This window comes from Gymnogyps californianus, chromosome 12, assembly GCF_018139145.2.
Source record: "Gymnogyps californianus isolate 813 chromosome 12, ASM1813914v2, whole genome shotgun sequence".
NCBI lineage: Eukaryota > Metazoa > Chordata > Aves > Accipitriformes > Cathartidae > Gymnogyps > Gymnogyps californianus.
The window spans coordinates 22,146,508-22,170,336 of NC_059482.1; the positions used below are offsets into that span (position 1 = coordinate 22,146,508).

At 59.6% G+C, this 23,829-nt stretch overlaps 2 protein-coding genes across 2 annotated transcripts; both read left to right on the forward strand.

Moving 5' to 3' along the window:
* The first annotated feature begins 685 nt into the window (after positions 1-685).
* On the forward strand, positions 686-7,092 carry CALB2 (calbindin 2). The gene is made up of 11 exons (XM_050904106.1): positions 686-776; positions 4,004-4,080; positions 4,270-4,359; positions 4,452-4,532; positions 5,423-5,479; positions 5,584-5,661; positions 5,812-5,867; positions 6,076-6,115; positions 6,226-6,279; positions 6,538-6,609; positions 6,896-7,092. The coding sequence occupies exons 1-11, from the start codon at positions 686-688 to the stop codon at positions 7,010-7,012; spliced, it is 813 nt and encodes a 270-aa protein (XP_050760063.1). The 3' UTR covers positions 7,013-7,092.
* A 2,131-nt stretch (positions 7,093-9,223) lies between these two features.
* On the forward strand, positions 9,224-22,729 carry GOT2 (glutamic-oxaloacetic transaminase 2). Its single transcript, XM_050904102.1, has 10 exons — positions 9,224-9,316; positions 14,725-14,881; positions 16,376-16,504; positions 16,873-16,932; positions 17,053-17,214; positions 17,429-17,533; positions 18,463-18,613; positions 18,879-19,044; positions 20,021-20,171; positions 20,657-22,729. Exons 1-10 carry the CDS (start codon positions 9,255-9,257, stop codon positions 20,777-20,779), a joined length of 1,266 nt encoding a protein of 421 aa, XP_050760059.1. The 5' UTR covers positions 9,224-9,254; the 3' UTR covers positions 20,780-22,729.
* Positions 22,730-23,829: the final 1,100 nt, after the last annotated feature.

Sequence of the window (23,829 nt, forward strand, 5' to 3'; positions counted from 1 at the left end):
ATAGGTGGCACGGAGCAGGGGTAGGTGACATGGGGTAGGGCAGGTGACATGGGGCAGGTATAGGTGGCACGGAGCAGGGGTAGGTGACACGGGGCAGGGGTAGGTGACGTGGGGCAGGTATAGGTGGCACGGAGCAGGGGTAGGTGACACGGGGCAGGGGTAGGTGACATGGGGTAGGGCTAGGTGATGGGGCAGGGCTAGGTGACGTCAGGCAGGGCAGGTGACATAGGGCAGGGGTAAGTGATGGGGCAGGGGTAAGTGATGGGGCAGGGGCGAGGTAGGTGACGTCAGGCAGGGCAGGTGACATAGGGCAGGGGTAGGTGACAAGGCAGGGACAAGTGGCAGGGCGCGGGCTGCCCCCCACGGTGCCCACTGCTGCCCCCGCCGGTCCCGCTGTGCCGGTGTCCCGGTGCCCGTCCCCGTGGCAGTGCCGGTGTCCGGGTGTCCCTGTCTCCCAGCGCCCCCCCCCCCCCCGCCCTGCGGTGCCGGTGTCCCGGTGTCGTCCCCCCCCGTCCCCCCCCCGCGCGGTGCCGGTGTCCCGCTGCCCCCCCCCCCCCCGTGCCCGGCCGGTGTCCCGGGGCAGCGGCGCCCCCTGGCGGCGGCGGGCGGCGCCGGCGGCGGCGGGTATAAAAGGCGGCGGCGGGCGGGCGGGCGGCGGCAGCGGCGGCGGCGGCGGGAGCGGGAGATGGCCGGCCCGCAGCAAGCCCCGCACCTCCACCTGGCCGAGCTCACCGCCTCCCAGTTCCTCGACGTCTGGCGACACTTCGACGCGGACGGTCAGTCCCGGGGCGCGGGGGACCCGCCGTTACCCCTTTCACCCCCCTCAAACCCCCCCCCCCCCCCAACCGGCGGGGAGGGCACCGGGCTGAGCATCCCCGGGAGCGCGGGGCGGGGGGGGGGGGGGACGGCGGAGAGTCCCCGACATCCCGTCGGGGGGAGCCCAGAGGAGGAGGTAGAGCCTCTGTCACCGCAGCCCGGGGAAAACGGGGACCCCCCCCCCCCCCCCCGCCTCTCCGGGATGATGGAGAGCCCCGTCGGGCTCTGGGATCGGGGAGACGATCGGCCCCCCCCCAGGAGCTCGCCGTCGGGAAAGGATGGGGAGCCCCGGCACCGGACCCCGCCAGGAGCCCCCAGCCCGTGGGACGCTGAGCCGGGGGATGCCCGGGTCTCCCTTCGCACGTCCCCCGGGTGCCAGGTCCCCAGAGAGCTGGGGTTTGCTCAGGGCTGGTGTCACCTCTGGGTGCTGGCCGGGGGGTCCTGCCCTTCCCGGGGTGCCCCCTCCCAGGAAACCCTTGCCCGGTGCCCACCATCAGCCCCCTCCATCCCCCCTGCCTCCACGGTGCCCCATCCTTGGCACCTGGGTTGCCTGGCGGTTTGGGGGGGCAACACGGCCACCAGCCTGGCCCCAGGGCCACCCCCTTGCCCTGGAGGCGGGGGGTGACAGAGGGGGTGTCCCTTGCCCAGAGCGGGGTGAGGAATGGCCCCTCCACGGCTGGAGTGCTCGGTCCCTCCCCGCCTGCTCCCCAGCCCCGCAAAACCTCTCCCCAAGGATGCTGTGGCAGCGGCCGTGTCCCCAACGGGGATGTCACCTCCCCTTGGAGTCGCAGCTGGGCGTGCCACCCCTGGTCCCCATCGCTGCCAGCCCCACAAAGATGGGGTCGGGGGGGGGGGAAATGCAAAAAGCGGCATCGTTTTGGTGGGAAAATAGTTTCTTTCAGCGCCGTGGTGCGGCGAAGGAGGCTCAGCCCCGTTGGGAGAGCAGCCCAGGGGGAAAGCTCTTGCCCTTCCCCGGGTGTCCCGTCCCTGGGGGGAGGTTTGGGGACCGAAACCCTCCTGGGAACTGCGTCACGCAGCATCCCCGGCTGCGCTGCCGAAGCCGGAGCTCAGCCTGCGCTGGGTGCCCTCCTGGCCGTACCGTCGGAGCCCCTCCTGCAGCCCCATAGCACCGGGGGGGACACGGGCATGGCTGTCCCTGTCACCGCTGGAGCTGGCACTGGAGCAGCTGAGGGGTTGGGGAAGGTGGGACGGTCGCATCCCAGCGGGAGCGGGCAGCTCCTGGTGTGGGTGTCCAGCTGCCTTCCTGCAGCACGGCCCGCTGCGCCGTTGGACGTGCTCCATCATCTCCAAAACACAGAGGCAGGCACGGATCCAGCTTGGCCCGCGGCCCCCGGGCAGGGCAAGGCTGTCGGGCTGCGGCACGGCGGGTGCCCGGGAGAGGAGGGACTCGGGCGGCGGGGGAGATGGTGGCCTTGACGAGGACGGTGCTCGGCCGCTTCCCTCTGCCGATGGGCACGGGGTGACGGAGGGACCCGGGGTTCATCGCCCTGCGGACGGGGCTGTCTCGCCCAAGCTCTTCCCTGCGCTTAAATCCCTCCGAGGGGGCTTATACCCGCTTCCCCTTAAGGCTCCTCACGCCCCAGAGATGTCCCCTTGGGCGTCTTTGATGGCCTCGCTTTGCCAGCCACGACTGTCCCGTGGCTCCGTGGCTCCGGGAGGCTTCAAGGTGCAGCCACAAGGAGCGGCCGTGGCTCTCCGGAGGGGATTTTCCATGCCGCTCCGCACCCCTGCCGCTCTGCGGACACAGATCAGACCTGTCCAAGCTGCTGCTTGGGGGAAACCAAGCTACCAGCCATGGCTTTTCTTGGCGTTATTCTTTTTCCCGGCTCAAAACTCTTGCTGATTTTTTTTTTTCCCCGACTGAATTCAAAGGAGCTTGGGGCTCTCCCGCACCCGTAAAAGCAAAGCCCCTGGGAAGGGCAGTGGAAAGCCAAGCCCCTCGGTGGCTCACACCAGCACCCCGACATCGCCCGAGCCCCTTGTCCCCTCCTGGGAGGGATGCTGCTCATCCGTCGGGATGCGGCCATCAAAAAGGAAGGTGCTCTGGGACTTCCCCAGGCGCTTCCAGCTGGGATGTGGATGGGTTATTCCCAGCCGCCGCGTCGCAGCGGGGAGAAGGTGCTGCTGGGGAGCCCACGGGTGATGATGCTGAAGGCGGCGCAGAGCAGGGCACCGCGGTCCCGGGGGCTGAAATGGGGAGGGTTTTTTTTTTGGGGGGGGGTGGGATGCCCCCAAGGAAGAGCCCTGGCTATTCCTCGGTCAGGCACTTCGGAGGAAAGGGCGGCATCCCCCAGCTGTGCCCAGATGTTGGTGGGAGGCAGGATTTCTGGCAGGGAGGTGACACCTTGCCTGGCAGCACCGCGGAGCCGGTGTCCTTGCTGCGGTCCCCCAGCCGTGGCACGACCCTGCTGCTTCGAGGCACGCCGGTCACCCCCTCGAAGCCACCGAGGGTCCGTGCGGTGGGAGCGATGCACGGCTGGGTCCTGGCTGAGCCGTCCAACCGCCGAGCATCCCGCAGGCAGGGAAGGGCTGTGGATACCCCGGCTTCCGTAGGAACCACATCTCGGCACAGATATCGGCAGTGAGGGATGGGGGGTACATGGGACAGGGACCTTTCTGAGCCCCCCGGCCACCTCAGAGACCGGTGCTGGGCTGACCCCATCCTGGGGCTGATCCTGCGCCCGGGGGGTGATGCTGTGCGGGGTGCCTTGTCTCTGTTCCCCGTTTGCCCTCGCTGGCCCCCGCAGTGGGTTGAGAGGAGACAGTCGGGGTTGGGGGATGCTCGGGCAGGATGGAGAGCGTTAAACCACACGGTTACAGCATCAGAGGCAGAAAATGCAGCAAACGCTGGGATGGGGACAAAGTCCCCTGCAATGGGGATGGGGACAAAGCCTCCTGCGCCCTACAAGTGGGTGCAGGGGACAAACCTGGGGCTATGCCCCCCTCCGGGCTACAACACGGGGGGCTCCGGCTCTCTGCAAATTTGGGCATCGCCAGGTTTGTATAACACTCGGCATCGGCTGGTGTTTCTTTGCTGCTACAGTCGCCTCAGAGCCACATCCCCGTGCAGAGGGGGACAAGCACTGCATCCCCCGGGAGCATCCCTCCCTCGCCTCCCACCCTCTGGCACCCGGGGGGGTCTTACTGCATTTTTTTCCTTCCCTAGGAAATGGCTACATCGAAGGCAAAGAGCTGGAAAACTTCTTCCAGGAGCTGGAAAGCGCGAGGAAGGGGGCGGGTGTGGTAAGGGTCTCTCTTGGTTTTGCTCCCCGCTTCCCCCGTTCCCTTCTGCCCGAAGGTTCGGGCTCACGTCAGCCCCGTCTCCTTTGGGAATGGCATTGATGAGCGGGACTGGGGCACCTCTGGGAGGGAAGGGGGGACACCGGCCCGGTGCGGGGGTTAGACGCTCCCATCCCTTCTCCTTGCCGGCAGGACTCCAAGAACGACAACTTGGGTGACAAGATGAAGGAGTTCATGCACAAGTACGACAAAAACGCGGACGGCAAAATCGAGATGGCGGAGGTGAGTGGTGCTGGCCCTGCGGATCCCCGGGATGCTCGCGGTTCTCCCCCTGGGATGCTCGTGTTCCCCCCTGATGCACGCGTTCCCCGCAGCTGGCCCAGATCCTGCCCACGGAGGAGAATTTCCTGCTGTGTTTCCGCCAGCATGTAGGCTCCAGCTCGGAGTTCATGGAGGTGAGCGGGGCAGGCTGTGCCGGGACTCCCCACGGAATTCGGTCCCCGGTGCCCGGCTCCACCACAGAGAAACAACTGGGAGCTGGCATTGCCCAAACCTCCCCCCCCCGAGTCTCCCCCAAACTCTTAGCATCGGGAGGCGAGGTGGGGCATCCTGGTGTGGATGGTGCTGGTTTTGGGGGGGAGAGCGGGAGTGTGATGAGTTTTCCCAGTCCTCAGCACTCCTCAGGCACCTCTCAGGGCAGCCGGGCGCCTCGTCCCGGTCTCCAGGCGAGGTGAGCTGTAGGGATTTGGAGCTGGTTTTGTAAATTCCCCCTCCGGGGTGGTCAGTCCTTAGTACCCAAGGGATGCGCTGAAGCAGACAACGCTGCTCTGGGTCACCCCAAAACCTCACCGTGCCCTTGCACGGGGTGAACCCGTCTGCAGGGCAAGAGAGAAATTACTGATGGGGACCGAAACGCGGCTGGGGGTGGGGGGGGACGTGCAGCATCCCGGGGCGGGGAGAGCTTGTGCTTGGAAAATGAACCCAGGGTGGAGGCGATGGCTGAAAGAGGAGCGCCCCGTGGCGTGGGGGGGGGGGATAAGTGGGCGCTATTGTTTAATTGGGGGATGCAATCAAATATTAAAGCCCGGCCTCGCACGCCGGGGTGAGGATAATAGCGCTTGAACTCTTGGCATGGGGCTGAACAAAAACGTCCAGCCCCAAGAGAAAGCATGCGGCACCCGGTGAGGCTACCAGGAGCCGAGGTCGGAGCCGTGAGATGCCCCCGTCTCTGCTACGGTGGTGGGGGATGCTCCGAGCGGGGCGTTATGGGGGTACACACGTGTCGGTGGGGGGGGTGAAAGTGGGACGCGAGCCCACGCTAACGTTCGCGGCGGCCGCTTCGCAGGCTTGGCGCAGGTACGACACGGACCGCAGCGGCTACATCGAAGCCAACGAGCTGAAGGTGGGCTGCGGGCACGGGGTGGGCTGAGCCGGGTCCCCACCGGTGGGGCATCCCCGCTGGGACGGCCAGGGATGGGGACAGCCAGCAAAGCCTTCTCCTTCCAGGGCTTCTTGTCGGACCTGCTGAAGAAGGCGAACCGGCCCTACGATGAGCCCAAGCTGCAGGAGTACACGCAGACCATCGTAAGTGGGATCTCCGGGCTGGTCCCGGGGGACAACGGCTCTCCCGGTGCAGGGCAGTCCCCCTCCGGGCTGGTCTCGTCACCCCACGGTGGGTGGGAGGGAGGGGAAGAGGAGGTGATGGGTGACCGGGTGCTGCTTGTGTCCCGGCAGCTGCGGATGTTCGACATGAACGGCGACGGGAAGCTGGGCCTCTCGGAGATGTCCCGGTAAGGTCACGGGCGGAAAGGAGGAACCGGTGGGGAGGGAAAGACACCCCGAAACACTCGCGTCTAGGAAGAGTCTGCTCCAGCTTCCGAGGAAAAGAGTTTTCCTCTTTAATTTGCTCACGTTTCTGCGTGAAAAGTCATTTTGGTTTAAAAAAAAGTGTCTTTTCCTGGCTGCTTCCCGCTCATCCCTGCCGCCCTTCTTTTTCAGACTTTTGCCTGTGCAAGAAAACTTCCTTCTGAAGTTTCAGGTAAAATAAAAATAACAATTTTAAAAAAAAAACAACCTCAACCCGTTCCTGTTCCCTGCTTGCGCCTCCATCCCCTCCCTCACGCCCCGCTGTCCCCTGCCGCTGCCCAGGGGATGAAGCTGTCCTCGGAGGAGTTCAACGCCATCTTCGCCTTCTATGACAAGGTAGGGAGCCGGCTCCTGCGAAACCGCCCCAAATAAATATAACTCGGTAAAAAACCCCCCCACACACCAAACCCCAAACCACGTGTTTTCGGTTGGGTCGATTCCCCGCTCTGATTTGGGATGCGAGCGCTGGGTTTAGCCCTGGTTGTACCGGGTAAGGGTCTGGGGGTGCCCCCCGCACCCATGCCCGGGGTGAGGGGGGGCGCTCGCGGGGTTCGTGTCCTTCCCCCTGCTGATGTCCTTCCTTCGTTTATCCAGGACGGGAGCGGCTTCATTGATGAGAACGAGCTGGACGCGCTTTTGAAAGACCTGTACGAGAAGAATAAGAAAGTAAGTGGGGAAGAGTAAGCGGGGGGACAGAGCCTGGGTGCCCCCCAGACCCCCCCCTCCCACCCATGCCTCCTCCCCTCTCCCAGCAGCATCTTCCATCCCCTGTATCCATGCTCCCCCCGGGGACCAGGAGAGCTGCTGATCCAGATGCCAACCCTGTGTCCCTATATAGGAGGACGCGTCGGAATTTCCAGGGGGGGGTGTCCCAGCCTGGGGGTGCCCACCCACCCCCCCCAAGAGAGAAATGGGGTGCCTAAGCCCCACCGCTATACCCGGTTCCTTGCAGGAGATGAACATCCAGCAGCTCACCAACTACAGGAAGAGCATCATGAACCTCTCCGACGGGGGCAAACTCTACCGCAAAGAATTGGAGATCGTGCTCTGCAACGAGCCCCCCATGTAGGATTTCTCCCCCCCCCCCAAACTCCACGCTCCTCCTCCTTCTCCCCAAAAACGAGGACAACGGGGGAGCACCCATCACTGCGGAGCTGGGGGGGGGGGGGGGGCGGTGGGCGCTGAGCCCCCAACGGGGGCTCAGCGCCCACCGCCCCCCCCCCCCCAGCAGCTTTTGGTCGTTAAAATCCCACCTTGAAGGAAAAATTCTTATTTTTTGTTTTTTTTTTTTTTACCCCATCCGCCTGGTTGGTTTAATTATATATATATATACATATATTTATTTTTTTTTGCTTTAATTCTATATATATGTTTATTTTTTGGGGTGGGTGGGGGTCATTTTTCATTCGTTCCGTCTCTTCTTGAGTTTTTATCGTTTACCAAAGACTAGTTTACAAATAAATTCAAGTACTGCTAGATCGGAGCCCCCCCTCTTTCCCCGTCCCATGGTGGGGAAGGGAGAAGTGGGGGAACCCCCCCCCCCCCAGCCCCACTGGGGACGCGGCTGCTGGGTGTGGGGGGGAGAGAGCCGGAGCTTTTCGGAAAAAAACCTATAGATTAGGGGATGGCGGGGGGGGGAAGGTTGGAAAATCCCTGGGGAGCAGAGCGTAGGCAGGCTGGGATCACTGCTGTCCCCAGCTTGGTCACCTCCGGGACAGCACACTTCCCAGTTAACTCCCAGTTACCCGTCCCAGACCCTGCCAAAGCCTCAGGGACCTCCCAAGGGTTGTCCCCCCCCCCCCCCGCCCAGTTTAGGAAAACCAGTCCCAGCGGTGGCGATGCTGGTGGAGTCCCAGTGCCACCTCTGCTGCTGGTGGGGGGGGGGGGGGGGCACCCCGGTCCCCCACCCAGTGGCCTGGCACTGGGGTGGGTGCTGGGGATGTGCAGGAGGTGCTGGCTTCAAGGGTGAGCCCCCCCCCCCGCCATGGGTGTCAGCGGTGTCAGTGGGAGCAGGGTGCAAGGGTGGGTGGGTGGGGGCCATGGTGGTGGGGTGAGTGCGGTGCTGGGGGCGGGGGCAGCCCCTGTACTGCCCAGTATGGCCCAGTTCAGCCCTGTATAGCCCAGTATGGTGCAATATAGTCCAGTATGGCCCTGTACAGCCCAGTATGGCCCAGTACAACCCTATACAGCCCAGTATGGTACAGTACAGCCCAGTATGGTGCAATACAGTCCTGTATGGCCCAGTATGGTTCAGTATAGCCCAGCACAACCCTGTACAGCCCTGTATGGTACAGTACAGTCATGTATGGCCCAGTGCAGCCCTGTACAGCCCAGTATGGTGCAGTATAGTCCTGTAGGGCCCAGTATGGTTCAGTACAGCCCTGTATGGCCCAATACAGCCCTGTACAGCCCTGTACGGCTCCATATGGCCCAGTAAGGCCCTGTACAGCCCAGTATGGCTCAGTACAGCCCAGTATGGTGCAGTGCAGTCCTATATGGCCAAGTACAGCCCCATACAGCCCAGTATGGCCCAATACAGTCCTGCACAGCCCTGTACAGCGCCATATGGCCAAGTACAGCCCTGTACAGCCCAGTACAGCCCTGTACAGCCCTGTGCGGCTCCATATTGCCCAGTACAGCCCTGTGCAGCCCAGTATGGTGCAGTATAGTCCTGTATGGCCCAGTACAGCACTGTACAGCCCAGTATGGCTCAGTACAGCCCAGTATGGCCCAGTACAGTCCTATATGGCCAAGTACAGCACTGTACAGCCCAGTATGGCCCAGTACAGCCCAGTATGGCCCAGTACAGTCCTATATGGCCAAGTACAGCCCCTACAGCCCAGTATGGCCCAATACAGCCCTGCACAGCCCTGTACAGCTCCATATGGCCAAGTACAGCCCAGTATGGTGCAGTACAGTCCTGTATAGCCCAGTGTGGCCCAATACCGCCCTGTACAGACCTGTATGGCCCCGTATGGTGCTGCACAGTCCTAAACAGCTAAGCACAGCCCCGTACAGCCTAGTAAGGTGCAGTACAGCCCTCTATGTCCCAGTACGGCCCAGTGCAGCCCAGTGCGGCCCACCGCCTCCCAGTCGAGCCCTCCATATCCCAGTACAGCCCAGCGCAGCCCGCTACAGCCCAGTACAGCGCAGGACCGGGCAGCCGGCGGGGCTGCAAGCGAGACCTCCCGGCCGCCAGGGGGCGGGTGTCGGCGATATCCGGCGCGGGGCGGCGCATGCGCGGGGCGGGGCGGGAGGCCAGCGGCCGAGGTGTGAGGTGCCCGCCCGCCAGCCCGCTCGCCGCCGCTGCCATGGCTCTCCTGCACACCCGCCGGCTCCTCGCCGCCCCGCGCCTCGCCGCCGCCCGCGCCAGGTGAGGGCTGAAGGGCGGTTCAAGCCCCCGAAGCCTCCCTCGCCGCTCTCCGGTGCCGGCGGAGGGGCTTTCCCGCCGCCGAGCGCCGCGCCGCCGCCGGGCCCGGTGCCAGGCGCCGCTGTGAGGCGGGGGCGGGGGGACTGGAGGTCGGGGGGGGGTGCGGGATTTTCGCGGGGAGGAAGCGTGTCCCCCCACGGAGCCTGTAGGCGCCGCCGGTGACGTCGCGGTGGGGAAGGGAGTTGCCGGGGGGACGGCGCGCGGATTGGCTGGGGAACGCGGCGAGTCGGGGGGCGCGCGGCGCTTCTTCGCGATCTGATTGGCTGCGGCCGGGCCCGGCGTTCCCCTCCGGCCTGCCCTTGAGGAACCGCCGTGGAGGGCGCGTGGGCACGCGGCGGGGTGGCGCGCGCGCACGTGCACCGCGCCGGGGTACCGGCTTGGACCGTGCAACGGGGCCGGGGTGCTGCTGGCCGTGTGCACCGAGGAATGGGGCCGGGGGGGACCCCGTGCACCGTGGCCGGGGGGGACCCCGTGCACCGTGGCCGGGGGGACCCCGTGCACCGTGGCCGGGGGGGACCCCGTGCACCGTGGCCGGGGGGGACCCCGTGCACCGTGGCCGGGGGGGACCCCGTGCACCGTGGCACCGTGCGTGGCCGGGGTGCTGCTGGCGATGTGTATCGAGGAATGGGGCCGGGGGGGATCCCGTGCACCGAGGAATGGGGCCGGGGAGGACCCCGTGCACCGTGGCCGGGGTGCTGCTGGCGATGTGCACCGAGGAATGGGGCCGGGGGGGACCCCGTGCACCGAGGAATGGGGCCGGGGGGGACCCCGTGCACCGAGGAATGGGGCCGGGGGGGACCCCGTGCACCGTGCAGTGGGGCCGGGGTGCTGCTGGCGATGCGCACCGTGCAACGGGGCTGGGGGGACCCCGTGCACTGAGGAACGGGTCTGGGGCACTGCTCCCCGTCATGCAGCTTGTAGTGAGACCAAGGGGACCCCATGCACCGTGAAATGGGCCTGGGAATCGCGCACTGTGTAGTGGGTCTATGGGGCCCCCTATGCACCACGAAATGGGGCTGGGGTGGTGCTGCCAGTGCGCAGTGCTGCCTGCGCTAGAGCCGTGCCTTCAGGTGTGCAAAACCTGGTGTGAGTGGGATGGGAGCAAGGGAGGACCAGTGAGGACCAGTTCTGCACTGGCAGCTCTGGACTCTGCTGCCTCTGAAGCCAGCAGAGGGATGGATAGGAAGATACGGGGTGCAGCTGGAGGCCTGTGAAGAGCCCAGAACAGCTCCACAAAGTACAGCTGACCTGAGAGCCACAGGGTCACAGTCCACTGGCTGGGAGCACCACCATGACCAGGTGGCCGAGAAGCAGAGCGTGCAGAGGGATCTGGGCAAGGCTTTGCTGCTCTCCCGACCGCTTTGACTCCTGGCCCACACTGGCTCGGGAAGCTTTAAGGAACAGTTTTCAGCCCTTGTCAGAGAAGGAAAGCAGTGGGTTTTTATTTCCCCATTCCAGCAGATAAAGATGGCTGTTAGATATTGATTAACCTTGTTCTGTCCAGCATGGCCCCTCGCTGCCTTGTGAGACGAATGCTCCCAGCCCCTGCCTCTTCTGAGGCAGCCTTCTGGCTCCCCTCAGCAGGTACGGAGGAGCAGCTATCTAGAACTTGTGTTTTCTGCCCTTGAACCGTAGCAGGCCTGTGAAAGGTATAAGCCACGCAATAGCTTTGCTTTTCTCGAGCTTGTTATACAGCAAACTATAAATTACCAAACTGAATGGAGGTCACCTAAAAGGGACGCAGACCATCCCTTTTGTAAGTAAAGAGCCTTTGTGCACAGCCCCGAGTTGTTCCCGAAGAGTGGCTCGCTGTCCCGCCACAGGGGCTGCCGAGCAGTGATTAGCAGTTTCTGTTTGCTTATCTTCAGCAAATTCATGTGGTGCTCTGTGCTGAGAATGGTCTTTCTGAAATCAGGACAGAGGTGAAGAGATACAAAATGGTTAAAATGGCTCCCTTGACACACAAATGCTAATTAAGGTGATAACTCAGTCTGCTGCTCTGATGTATCATGAGACAGCTATTTTAAATGCTTTTCTTGGTGGGAAGCTTACCATAGCTGACTGAGGCAATGAATTTTTAGGCTTGAAAGGACCATAGTAGCCAGCAGCCCGTTGGCGTTGTTCTTGTGTAAATATTTGCTTTAGCTTTGGTATCCGGACAGCGTTGCCTTTGGCCCCTCCGCTCTGCTCCAGCTTGCAGAACTGCTGTAGGAGCTTTGGCACAGGTTTTGAAATCCAGTATCTTACGTGGCTGTACCTCAGGGGACGTGGATTGGCCTTTTCACAATGGAAACCTTCACTGGACTTGTAAATGCTTGCTTACCTACAGGAAAACTTGCCTTCTGGGCTTGGCTTGAGTCCATAAGCACACTCTTAGGTCTCTGCAGCTCGGGCCATGCGTTCCACATACATTTTTAAAGGATGTTGCTGGTTTATGCAGTTTCTGGTGCATTTTCCTACCTTCTCTCTCTGTCCCATCTGTCACACTGCACTTGCATTAAACGAGCTCGGAAGACCAGCCTGGCTGAAGAGTACGGAGACTACTTGAATACCAGGTCTGCTCAGCATCTAAACTCTGACTCGGCCCGCCTGTGTTCAAGTCCCACAGCTGGAAAACGTGCTTTCTTTGGCTTACATCAGGTATCCCTCAGGTAGTTCAACCCCGGCTTAAACTTACCTTCATTTAGTTTTCTGCACTGAAATACCTCCAGCCTGGCAGAGAAGATGGGTGGTTTATAACTTTGACCTTTATTCAAGACCAATGCTCTTTTAATTGCTTAAAATAAAATATAAGGCAGTGCAGAGACAGCAATGTTATGGTAACATAGGGCTAGCGGTGTGTTAGGACTTTTGGCCTCAGAGCCCTAGTAGATCTCTTTTCCCAAACCCTTGTCTAGGAAGCTTTGCCTCTGTGATCTCTTGGTGTGTTTGGACAACTCAGCCTGGACTTTTTTTCTCCTGTCTCCCTGCAAGCTCACCTCCCTGGAGACAGCAGAGGAATCTTTCTTTGGCCTTCACCCGAAAACCTTCAGGCTGAGAACGGGAAAATCAGTCCTAAACCTACCCTTCGCTGCCTTAAGCCGATAGAAAGACCGGCTCAGAACGAAAGTACTTAACTCTCCAGAGTGCTGCAGCTTAGGTAAATGCCCGCAGGATCAGCATTAATTGCAGCAGTAGTGTATTAGAGCCCAGTGACCTGCTTAAGTGTTTGCAGGATCGAGGCCTAAATACCCCAAACACTGTAAGTCGCTTGGTGAAAAGCCCAGCAGAAAGAAGGTGCCGTCACCGTCTCAGAAACAGCAGCTCTTTAAAACAGATGGCCGGGCTCCTGCAGCCCTCGATACCAAAATAATCTTAGACCAGGTAAACTGCAGAGGGACACAGTCCTGTGCAGAGTGTGTTTCTTTCTTCCCCCGCCCTTCTGTTGCCAGGAAGGCGTCGGGAGAGGTTTCCCAAAGCAGCATTGCATGCTGCCTGAACCTGCAGTAGGTTTTTTGCCCCGACAGCCCCCTCGGCGTGTCCTGCTCAGGTTGGCTCCCCAGGCTGCTCCCTCGCACTTAGCAGCGTCCCTCTCTGGAGGGTGTGTGTTGCTGGCATGACTGACTCATCCTCCTTTCTAAGCTGATCCTGTACTTAACCAGAGAGGTAATTAAGACTTGTTAGTGGTCTAGAAAATGCTAAGCACATCTTCCATTTTTAAGCTACCTGGGGTGGCTCTGCCTCGTGTTTGCTGCCCTTTTTTCCACAGAGCCTGTCAAGAGGAGAAATGGAGGCTTTTTATTTGGAAATACTGTACTGATGGGAAGAGCAGTTAAGTCTAAAGAGGACAAATGATGTTTGGGGCTCCATGATATGTAATCTATATACATAAGCTAATGCAAAGTATGTTTGTGTAGTGAGTAAACTGGGTCTAAATGGACCCAAAACAGGGACAGAGTGGAGGGGGAAGATGATTTTGAGTTCTGCTGATCACGAGCTTCCTTAACCCCCCTGGCCCTGCTGCCTTCAGATGTGCTCTACCTGTCACCACACTGAGCGCTCAGCAGGAGGTCTGGCTGGCCTGGGGCTGGCTCCAGGCTGCCTGCATTGCCTGGGGCAGGATCCAGCCCCGGGACAGCATTCCCGTGTTGGGAAAGCTTGTTATCTTCACGTGAGGTGGCCTTCCCTGGGCTGCAAAACTGATACGTGGCAGCACTAGCTGTGGGAGCGTCTCCTTTAGCAATCAGAACTGAATCCTGCCCCAGAGGAGATAAACCCAATCTACCTCATGCTGCACGCTTTGTCCCCCACCGAGCTCAGGGGTCTGGGTAAGTGCCGGTGTGATGCTGCGAGACAGGATGCTCAGAGCTGCGTGGAGTCCTCTTTAGTAATCCTGTCTTCAGGAGGGGGCTGTTACAGCCATAGCCTTCTGCCAGGCAGGTTAAAAACCACCACACCGTTTTCTCTTGCACTATCTACAAGCCTGCAAAGCCTGGACGTGGGACCGGGCAGAGGCTGTGGCCAAAGAGAGAATAACGGCTTTCTTTTTATAGCATGGTACGGTCTGCCCTTGACATTAAGAGAGCCTCACCGTCTTCAGGATGTCCTGCCAACCGGGCAGAGGCAGGCAGTTTGTAGAGCGGCTGCTGGGGAGTGGGGCACAAAGCTCCTCCTGACGCAGGGAGGTTTCGTGCTTGACAGCAAGGGAAGGGGCCTTCGCATCGGAGCTTGTCACTTGTCACACTGGGAAGAAGGTGTCCTCTGCGATTTTCAGGAAAACAGCATTTGGCTACGACATCCCTCTTCAAGTGAGGCAGAGTTTGTAGGGCAGGGAAAGGAAATATCTTCGTTAGGTCAGCCAACGTTGTGGGAAAAGCAGATTAGTTTTCATGCACAAGAGCCCTTCCAGGAGTTTGGAAGAGGTTCCGTCTTCATGCTTTGTGCGATTGCCTGGGGGTGGCCGAGGTTCCCCGGAGGGGACTAACCTATGCGATCCCACCCGTAGGCTGTGAAGAGACGGCACTTGGCCAGAGCGTAAGAGTTTAAGGCTTGTTTCCTGGGGCCTTGCTGGTGTCAGCACATAAGGAAAACAGGGCCGTTTCTGCGTATGAATGACTTGGAGGGAGTCAGTTATCTTCAGCCACAGTGAACTGAGGCTCTTTACCCATTCTGCAATGTAAAATGCAGTGCTGGATAATGAGGCATAAAGGAGTTGTTTTTTTTCCCCCTGGATAATTCTCTTACCACTGCTTGTACCTTTCCCAGCGGTTTAAAGACATGATTTCCCTTGAGGTTTTCTCTCTAGCCATGTTGGTGCACGTCCCTGCCCAGTTCTCAAGCCTAATTCTTAGCTTTTTTTTTTTTCCCTTCAGCTCATGGTGGTCCCATGTGGAGATGGGTCCCCCCGACCCCATCCTGGGGGTGACAGAAGCTTTCAAGCGCGACACCAACTCCAAGAAGATGAACCTGGGTGTAGGGGCGTACCGGGATGACAACGGGAAGCCGTACGTCCTGAGCTGTGTTCGCAAGGTGAGCCTGGTGCTGGTTGCTGGGCAGGGCCAGATCCAGGTGTCGGGCACCCTGGGGGGGTCAGGGAGGGGGAAGGCCTCTAAGCGAGGTTTGCCTGTTGGTCCTTAGAAAAAGCTTTGTCTCTAACAGAGCAGGACAATGTTCCTGGGTGTCTCCCTTAGCAGTACTAATGCTTTTAAGACACAACAGAGCTGTTAAGTAGTAGGGGATAAATCAGGGAATCCGTGTCCTGTTCCCATCCAGGTAGATCTAATTCATTGCTGACTTCCACGAGCCCTCCATCCCAGCTGTCCTCTGAACTTCAAGGTGTTTCTTGAATAGGCTGATGTTCCCTGGGCCAGCCCACATGGGAGGAAAGAGCTGACATTGTCCCCTTGATGGATTAGTCTTAGAAATTCCGCTGAGCCGTTGTTACCAGTTTCTCCATAAGCCAATCCAGGGAGCTGGATGTGGACACTGCCCTTGAGGGGATTACGGAGCCTTTCATGGCTGTAAGCGTAGAAATAGGCCGTTAAATAGCTGGCGGCTGACACACGTATTGACTGGCTGGTCTCCCTGGCGCAGGGAAGATGCGTTGTCCATGTTTCTCATCAGCGTGGGGTTTAAAGCCATCCCTTGCCCTCGCTTTCCCTCGGTCAGCATGTATTGCAGCTGGGTCACAACCGGGAGCCTGGGTGGTGTCACAGGAAGACTTTCCTGGTGGTATGTGAATGCTGCCAGGGTCTGTCCCGCTGCTCTGGGAGCATGGATAGGGTTCCCAGAGCGCTCCAGATGTCTCTGTCACTGCATTTTTCCTGAGCACGGCTCCTTGTCTGCTGTTCTTGCTGCCACTCTCTGATCCTGTGTTAGCTAAGGACTTGGACTGGTTTCTGATGCAGGATCTGCTTGAAAGAAGTGGAGATTAGCGAAGCTGGGGGAAGCCATGTTTAAGGGTTGGGTGAGCTAGCTTTCAGACAGGCTGCTTTCAAAATTGGCTGGAGTTTCTGAATTTTTTTTTTTTAACCTGCTCCATCTAGTTCCTCCCAGCATGATGAGGCCCTCCAAAGGGCTTGCTACCCTAGGTGGTTTTGGGATGTCTCCCTATGTAGAGACAATCTCTGCCTTTCAGTAACAGTCAAGTCTCGCCTTCCTGCAGGACAATTCCTGCTTGGGCAAAGAAACGCGTGTACTTGCGCAGCAGTGGTGACTTGTTACGGGCTGGAAGTGGTGCTCTCCTCTGGCACCAGGTTTCCTGGCTCTGCTGTACCGACAGTAGCACCCACGGAGGGCTCTGGTGGCCGCTGGGCACTGTGCCCCGTGGTAAAACCAGGATTTCATCTGAAATGTTTACTGCTACCGCTTGCTTGGAATGAGCCCTGATCTCTGAAGGGAAACTTGTGTAAACCAACCTTTACCCCTTTTGAGCGAGCAAATGTGAAGAGAAGTGACCTTGAGCTGTCTGCCATCCTCTCCACGGTGATGCCTTCCTTGCTGAATGTGTGTCATCCTTCCCAGGCGGAGGCCATGATAGCATCCAAGAAGATGGACAAGGAGTACTTGCCCATTGCGGGGCTAGCGGATTTCACCCGGGCATCCGCAGAACTGGCTCTGGGTGAAAACAGTGAGGCTTTCAAGAGCGGCCGGGTAAGGAGCGGGCTGGGAAGCAGGGGGTGGGCAGTGCTGTCTGACGCACGGTTGGTATGTGGGTGCCCAGCAAAAGTGGAAGGACTGGCAGGAGTACTCATGCCTCGGAGTTGCAAGCTGGCCAGGCTCAAGGATAACTGCTTCCTCTGAAGGCTGGGATGAAACAGCCTGGGGATGGGGAGGGGGAAATAACCTTGCCAGGGGTCCCAACTCCCTGCCCTGCAACTGGAGTTGCTGACCCATGCGGTTCCCTCCGGCCCCGTGTCCCTGTTTGGGTGTGCTTCTGCTAACGCTGAGGCAGTGACAGGGCTGTTCCCTGTATCATACCGTGGCTGCTCAGACTCATGTATTTATTTCTTCCCTTGCAGTATGTCACTGTGCAGGGTATTTCTGGGACTGGATCTCTGCGAATTGGAGCCAACTTTTTGGTGAGTCCATGGCCGGTCGGGGAAGGAAAGAACATCTTTTGACCAGAGCTGAATCTTTGGGGTTTTCTAACTGCTTGAATCTGTTCAACCTGTTTGAACGCTCTGTCTTTCTTTGCTCAGCAACGGTTCTTCAAGTCTAGCCGTGATGTGTATCTACCCAAACCGTCCTGGGGCAATCACACACCCATTTTCCGTGATGCTGGCCTGCAGCTTCAGGCTTACCGCTACTACGACCCCAAGACGTGCAGCCTTGACTTCTCTGGAGCCATGGAAGACATTTCCGTGAGTTGCCTTTCATGCCTGGAAGCAGGGAGGTGATGTGGGGAGATGGGTGATCTTCCTGCTTTAGCCTAAATGTGATGCCTGAAGGCACCAAATCAAGGCTAGAAGCCTTGCAGAGCTCGTCTAAGCTGTCTAGGGCAAGAGTCTCATCTCAGCTGCTGAGGAGAGTGCTCAGATGTCATTAATAATTCATTCTCTGTAACATCTTCCTTAGAAAATTCCAGAGAAGAGCATCATCCTCTTGCATGCTTGTGCTCACAACCCCACTGGGGTGGATCCCCGGCAGGAGCAATGGAAGGAGTTGGCGGCTGCGGTGAAGGTGAGCAGTAGAGTGTCCCAGGGGTACTGTGCTGTTCCTGGGAAAACCAGATCTCTGGGCTTTCATGGGTGGCATCTGGTCTTCACTGCGCTGAAGGTTACTCCCTTCCCTGAAGCCAGGATGGGTGTCCTGTTCCCGTACTGAAGACAGGAGCCAGACAAATGCACCCATAAAGCTTCTAGCTGACCATCAGACTTTCTGCTGGCACCTTCCCAGGAGGCTGGGGTAGGGAGACCTGCAAGGAGAGCAGCAGGGATGAAAGAGTGAGCTGTGATAGCTGGAGGGGGGTTCCCGGTGCTGGTGTATTAAAAAAGCTGGATGATCTTTCATGTGCCTGGTGTCTCCTCACAAGTTTCAGCTGGAAACAGATAGGGGCAGGTTCTTCCTTCATCCTTCTCCTCTTCCTCCCTGCTGCTCCCCCAAGCTGTAGCCAGTGAAATTTGGCTTGGGGATGTCTGGCCTTAGTAGTGTCTTGAGAACTGGTAGATCTCAAAGTGGCCTCTGGGGCCTACAGATGGCTGCGGGTCTCCTGACTGAGGGGCAGTGCGGCTGGGTTATCTGCCTGAAGGCATTGGAAGGGCTGGCACCTGCCCAGAGGATTCCCAGGTGGTTTTCCTGGAGATTGATAATACAGGAGACACTGAAATGGAAAAATTTATTAGTGCTGAACCCACTTCTGCCTTCTGGGCCAGACTGCACATCCCATAAGTGCACTGGGAGGGTCCTGACCTGCTGTTTTGATGTGTGGTGGGTAGCTGTGGTTTTGGGGCTGCCTTCCCTGTGGCGAACGAAGGGGAACGGCTCTACTTCTGGAGGAGCACGGTTGCAGTTGAGCAGGCTGTTGCCTCCATGGCTCTTTTCAGCCTGCTGCCCTGCTCCCTGGAGGGGTGTTCGGCTCCTGTGACACTCTCTCCCCTCTTTGCTGGCAGAAACGAAACCTCCTCGTGTACTTCGACATGGCCTACCAGGGCTTTGCCAGCGGGGACATCAACCGGGATGCCTGGGCTGTGCGGCATTTCATCGAGCAGGGCATCAACGTCGTCTTGTCACAGTCCTACGCCAAGAACATGGGGCTGTACGGTGAGTAGGGCAGGTAGTGTGGAAATGGTTTCATCCAGGCTGCTGGAGGGACCCCGCCGCGTCCGGGCTTTAGCAGCCAGTGTCTTTCTGCTGCCTGCATTCATCCTGCAGTACTGATCGGGGCGCAGGAGAGAACCTGCGGGGAGCTGGTGGAGACCCTGCTAGAGAACAGGGCTCCGCTAAAGCTATGTGGTGTTTGGATAAGTCCTGCCCCAGCCCTGGGTATCCAAGGGCGGAGGCTGGGACCTGATTGCCCCTCTTTCAGGGGAGCGTGCGGGTGCCTTCACGGTGATCTGCAGTGACGCAGAGGAAGCCAAGAGGGTCGAGTCACAGCTGAAGATCCTCATCCGCCCTATGTACTCCAACCCACCCCTGAACGGAGCCCGCATCGCCTCTATCATCCTGAACACCCCTGACCTACGGAAGGAGTGGTAAGAGGGAACCCCTAATGCTCACGACAGTGAGATGTGAGGTCTCTCGGTGGCAGCCCTGGGCTGTGTTTACTGCCTGCTGCTGTCACGGGCAGCTCTTAGCTTCAGGGGTACAGTCAGAACCACGTGCCACCCCTTTCCGCTGGAGAAATCCCTGCTCGTGTCCTGGCAGCAGCTGGTATCGGTCCAGCCTGACACAAACAGGTTTTCCTTGTGTTACCGAGGCAGAAAACACTCTAAAGGAGGGGATAAAGCTCCCCTAGGATTGAGGGCTGCAGGAGCTGCCTATCCAAGGAGTGGAAAAGACGGACTGAGGTGTTGTAGCCACGTAGTATGTCTCACACGGGGGAAGTGGAAGTGTAAGCCCCCTGGGAATAAGACCCAGGAATGTAACCCTCATGACCTAAGCCTGCTTCCTGGCGTCAGCCTGTGCTGCTCTCTCAACCCCTCGGTGTCGAGTCCCTGCCGGCAGCTGGCCTGGCAGAACAAAGCCTGGCTGTGTGTTGTGGCTTCGCCGGGAGCCGCGTTCCTTTGGCAGGCTGACGCTTGTGCCTGATCCAGGGCCCAGCAGAGACGTCTCCTCGCTGTGCTGCCTTGGAGCAGGGGATGTCTGCCTGTGCTGGGAGGTACCCCAGCGCTCTTCGTTTATCTGCAGATATTATTTTATCTGGGTTTGGGCAGTGCTGCCCTCAGGCCTCCTACTCACCCGTGGCTTTCAGAAGTGAGAGATGCCTATGCTCTGGTAGTAGTGTTCGACAGCTGTGGAATAAATAAATAGCAGTCACCTTCAGGTACCAGGAGAAAGAAGCAGCTCCCCAGGTGGAGCTACAGGTTCACGCTCCCTGGTCTTTGCTCATCTGCATCCCTGTATGAGGCCCCTCCAGGTGGAGAGAGTTGATTCCCGGTAGTTGAGGGGGGGGAGCAGCGTTGGTGCGTCCCAGCCCTGCTCTGAACCGTTCGTGGGTTGGCTTCTCAGGCTCGTGGAGGTGAAGGGCATGGCCGACCGGATCATCAGCATGCGGACTCAGCTGGTGTCCAACCTCAAGCAAGAGGGATCCTCCCACAACTGGCAGCACATCACTGACCAGATCGGCATGTTCTGCTTCACGGGGCTGAAGCCTGAGCAGGTAAACGCAATTCCTGTGGTCTCAAGGTGTCGTCTGCGGTACTTGTCAGGAAGATGTTGACTGCAGGTGCCAGAATGAGCCCTTGTAAGCAGTTCTTCCTCCAGGAGGAACATCCTCCAAGCCCTCAGCACTGGACCATCATGGGGACCCAGGTCTTGCTCTGTTCCCCGCTGTGCTTGTGGAGGTTGAAAGCAAACATAGCCTGCTTATCTGTCAAAGGAAGCAGTCACTTGGTGCCGCTCTGAGGTGACCTTAAAGGTCAGCTCAAGTGAGGTGACTCTGCGGGCTGAACATCTGCAGTGTTTGTGTGTTGCCCGAGAGCCGAGCGGCATCTCTCTTGGTTTACAGGGTGCACTGCTGGCTCTGCAGGTAGTGGGATGCCATCTCTGCTCGCACCCGGTTTGCTTTCAGTTCTGGCAAGCTGGGTAAATTTGCTAAGAGAGTAGGGGTTGGCCTGCGGTTTGAACTCTGCTCTTTCACCCCAGGTGGAGCGGCTGATCAAGGAGTTCTCCATCTATATGACAAAGGACGGACGAATCTCTGTGGCGGGAGTTACGTCGGGCAATGTAGGTTACCTGGCTCATGCCATCCATCAAGTCACAAAGTAAAGACAAAGGTGTGCCCTGGAGGTGGTGGCTTTCCCTTCCCCACCGGTCGAAGATGGGGAGGGAAAGGAAACAAGCAGAATACTTCCAACCACAGCACTTGATGCCGCTGCTGAATGTATCTTGTAGATGAGTTGATGTAGAAGCCTAGTCAAAACTGCCCTGCGTTGTGGAGCAGGGACATCATTGCTGGCTCCCGCTCGTCACAGCCGTTCTCCCCTGCTGTCCATCCTTTGTCCGTCAGCCCCAGCACCCATCTGCGCTGGAGGAAGCAAATGCTTTAGCGCTGCCATCCTACCGGCGTAGGCACCAAAGGCTTCCCCACGTTCGTTTCTCCATGAGGCGGCTTTGTGAGGCTGTTGGCCGCTGGCCCAAGCGGCAGCGGGTGGGTAGCTGGGTGGGCTGAGTGGGAGGGCGGCTTAGGTGTGCCCCTGCCACCTCCTCGGCCAGTCCCTGCTGCCAGCAGGCTCTGTCCTCCTCCAGCCTCCTAGCCTGGGACTGGGCAGCGCCAAAGCTGCCCTCCGACAACCAGCTCGGTGGACTTCTCGCTACTAAAATCTGCTCCGTGGTTGGCTTTGCTCCTTCCATCTGGGAATCTCCTTTCAGGTGTAATTCACAGTGGCATTGGTGTGTGGGGCGGACCAGTATCCCTCCTCTAAACCTGCCTGGTTCTCCTGACTTCACTCCAGTGCCCTGAGGTGAAACAATTTCTCACTGCCCCAATAAGAACCTCCTCTGAAAACTGCTCTCTGTTGGTCTCTGCCTCTCCCCGTTCCTGTACCAACCCCAGCAGCCCTCCCTGCAAAGCCGAGTCTTTGCGTGTGTCCCAAAGGTGTGAGCCAAGAGGTGGGCCACGCTCTGTCCACCCTCACGTGGGGGTCTGGGGTGTCCCTCATCTGCTCTGTTCAGCCAAATTTCTGGTGACACCAGCAAACAGGAGGGAAAGATCCCGAGGGAATTCTGAGAGCTGATGACTCAAAAAACATTATGTCCTTCTAAACTGAGTGTCCCTGAGGCCCTGTGACTCACTGGACTCTTGATTTTTAATCCGAATAAACTGGCGCATGGCTGTGTCGAGCTGGGGACTTCCTCGTGTCATCGCACAGCTGGATCCTGTCCCTTCCATGCACCAAACGTTCCCTCTCGGGGACATGCCGGCACGGGGGATCTGGTATGGCCAGTGAAACCCTAATCTCCCGAGAATCCCATGTAGAGAGAGGGCAGTTCCCACCCGTGTGCTACAAGAGCACCGGGGGGGTGAGAGCTGAGGCTGCCCCAGGCAGAAGTCGGTGTCACAGAGCTGAAATTGAAGCCTATGGAGTTGAACGCAGGTGTCACTGGGGAGAGCACGAGTTCCCAAAGGCCATCTACCCTGTGCCCGGCCACCGGAGCCTGACGGCGTTTCTCCTTGTAGCAGGCAAAGGTGCCTCCCTAGGCGGATGCGGAGGGGTTACCTCTGAGTCTGCGTGAGCTTTCTCCATCCACTGGCGCCTTTGCAGCCATACCAGGGCATGTAGCAGAGCAGTCCTTGTTTCTCATTCCTTCCCAGAGCAGCCACGTTCTCCGGGGAGCCAGGACGGGCCTGGCTAGTGCACGCTGTCACTGTGCCCTGTGCTGGCAGAGGAAGAGCTGCTTGCGCAGGCCGAGGAGAGCTGGAGCTTCCCGTTGCTCCCCGACGGACGGCTTGCACTTTAACGGTGACGATAGTTTACATGGCCCGGTGCCCGCAGCTGCTGCTTGCTCCCATTTGTGCAATAAGCCGCTTTCCCTGCTGCAACCGCCGCCATGGGTGCAGCCCCACGGCGCTGTGGGTTCTCGTGCTGTGGTCCTTGGTTCTGCGTGGCTCCGCAGCTGCCTCCTCCTGCCTCTCCTGGTTGCAGAGAGCCTTTTTACTTTGCGTTAGGCTTTTCTGCTGCCCGTTCTCTGTTAAAATAAAAGTAGAGCTGGAGCACAGCCCTGCCTTTTCTCCCTGTCCTTGCCTGCGGGTCTTTCCGGGTTCAGCTGCAGAGCGGTAGGGATGGGCTTCCCGAAGGGGGAGCCCCCCCCCCCCAGCCCCTCGCCGCCGCTCCCCGGGGCTGGATATCGCTCCCCGGGGCTGGGTATCGCTTCCCGGCCGAGATGCGGGCGGGCAGGGGCGGCGGGGCGGGCCGGGGGGGCGGACTACAACCCCCGGCGTGCAGCGGGCAGGGCGGTGCCGGCGCTGCGCCGCCGCCGCCGAGCCCAGCCGGGGCCGGGGCTGGGGCCGGGGCCGGGGCCGGAGCGAGCTCCCAGCGCCCGGTGAGTGGGACCGGGGCACGGGGTTAGCTGGGGGGGGGGGGGGGTACGGGGAGTCCAAGGACCCGCTGGGGGCCGCGTCGCGTCCCCGAGAGCATCCCCTTGCAAACGGGGGCGGGGGGGGGGGGGGGGGTGACAGTCACCGGCTCCGGGCCTTGCTTCTCCTGGAGTGGGGCGGGCGTGGGACGCCGCCGGGGCCCACGCGGGTCCGTGGGTCTGTCGAGTCACCCTCGGAGAAGCGCCTGCTCTCAGGGTCTCTGGTTGTCACCGGTATGGTGGCTTTGCCTGGGGTGAAAGGACAGCCGGGCACCCTGCAGCATCCTCCTCCGGCCACGGCAGAAGCATTGACCCCTTCCTCCTCCGGGCAGGGGCTTCAGCCAAAGCAGACCCACGGCCACCAGCAGACCCACCGGCCTGGGGACCTGGGACCTGTCCCCTCTGCGCTCCTACCCCCGGCGGAGAGGGCTGCCTTTCTTCTTCCCCTGCGCAGACCTGCGGGGTTTTTCCCCTTCGCCAGAAATCTTTGAAGAGGATTCATAGCACAAGCATGGGGTTTAAATAGCCTAGAAGCAAAGCGTGGGCTAGTCAGAAAGAGTCTCTGGAGATGTCGTCTAGGGAAAAAAGAGATTTCCCTTGAAAAGAGATTCCCCTTGGCAGTGTAGGTCCCTGCAAAGCCCTGCGAGGGTTGATCTCCTTCAGGTGGGAGGCACTGGGATGAGGTCTGGGCTGTCCAACCCCCAAGGGCTGCGGTGCTGGAAACACCACGTCTTCAGGACCAA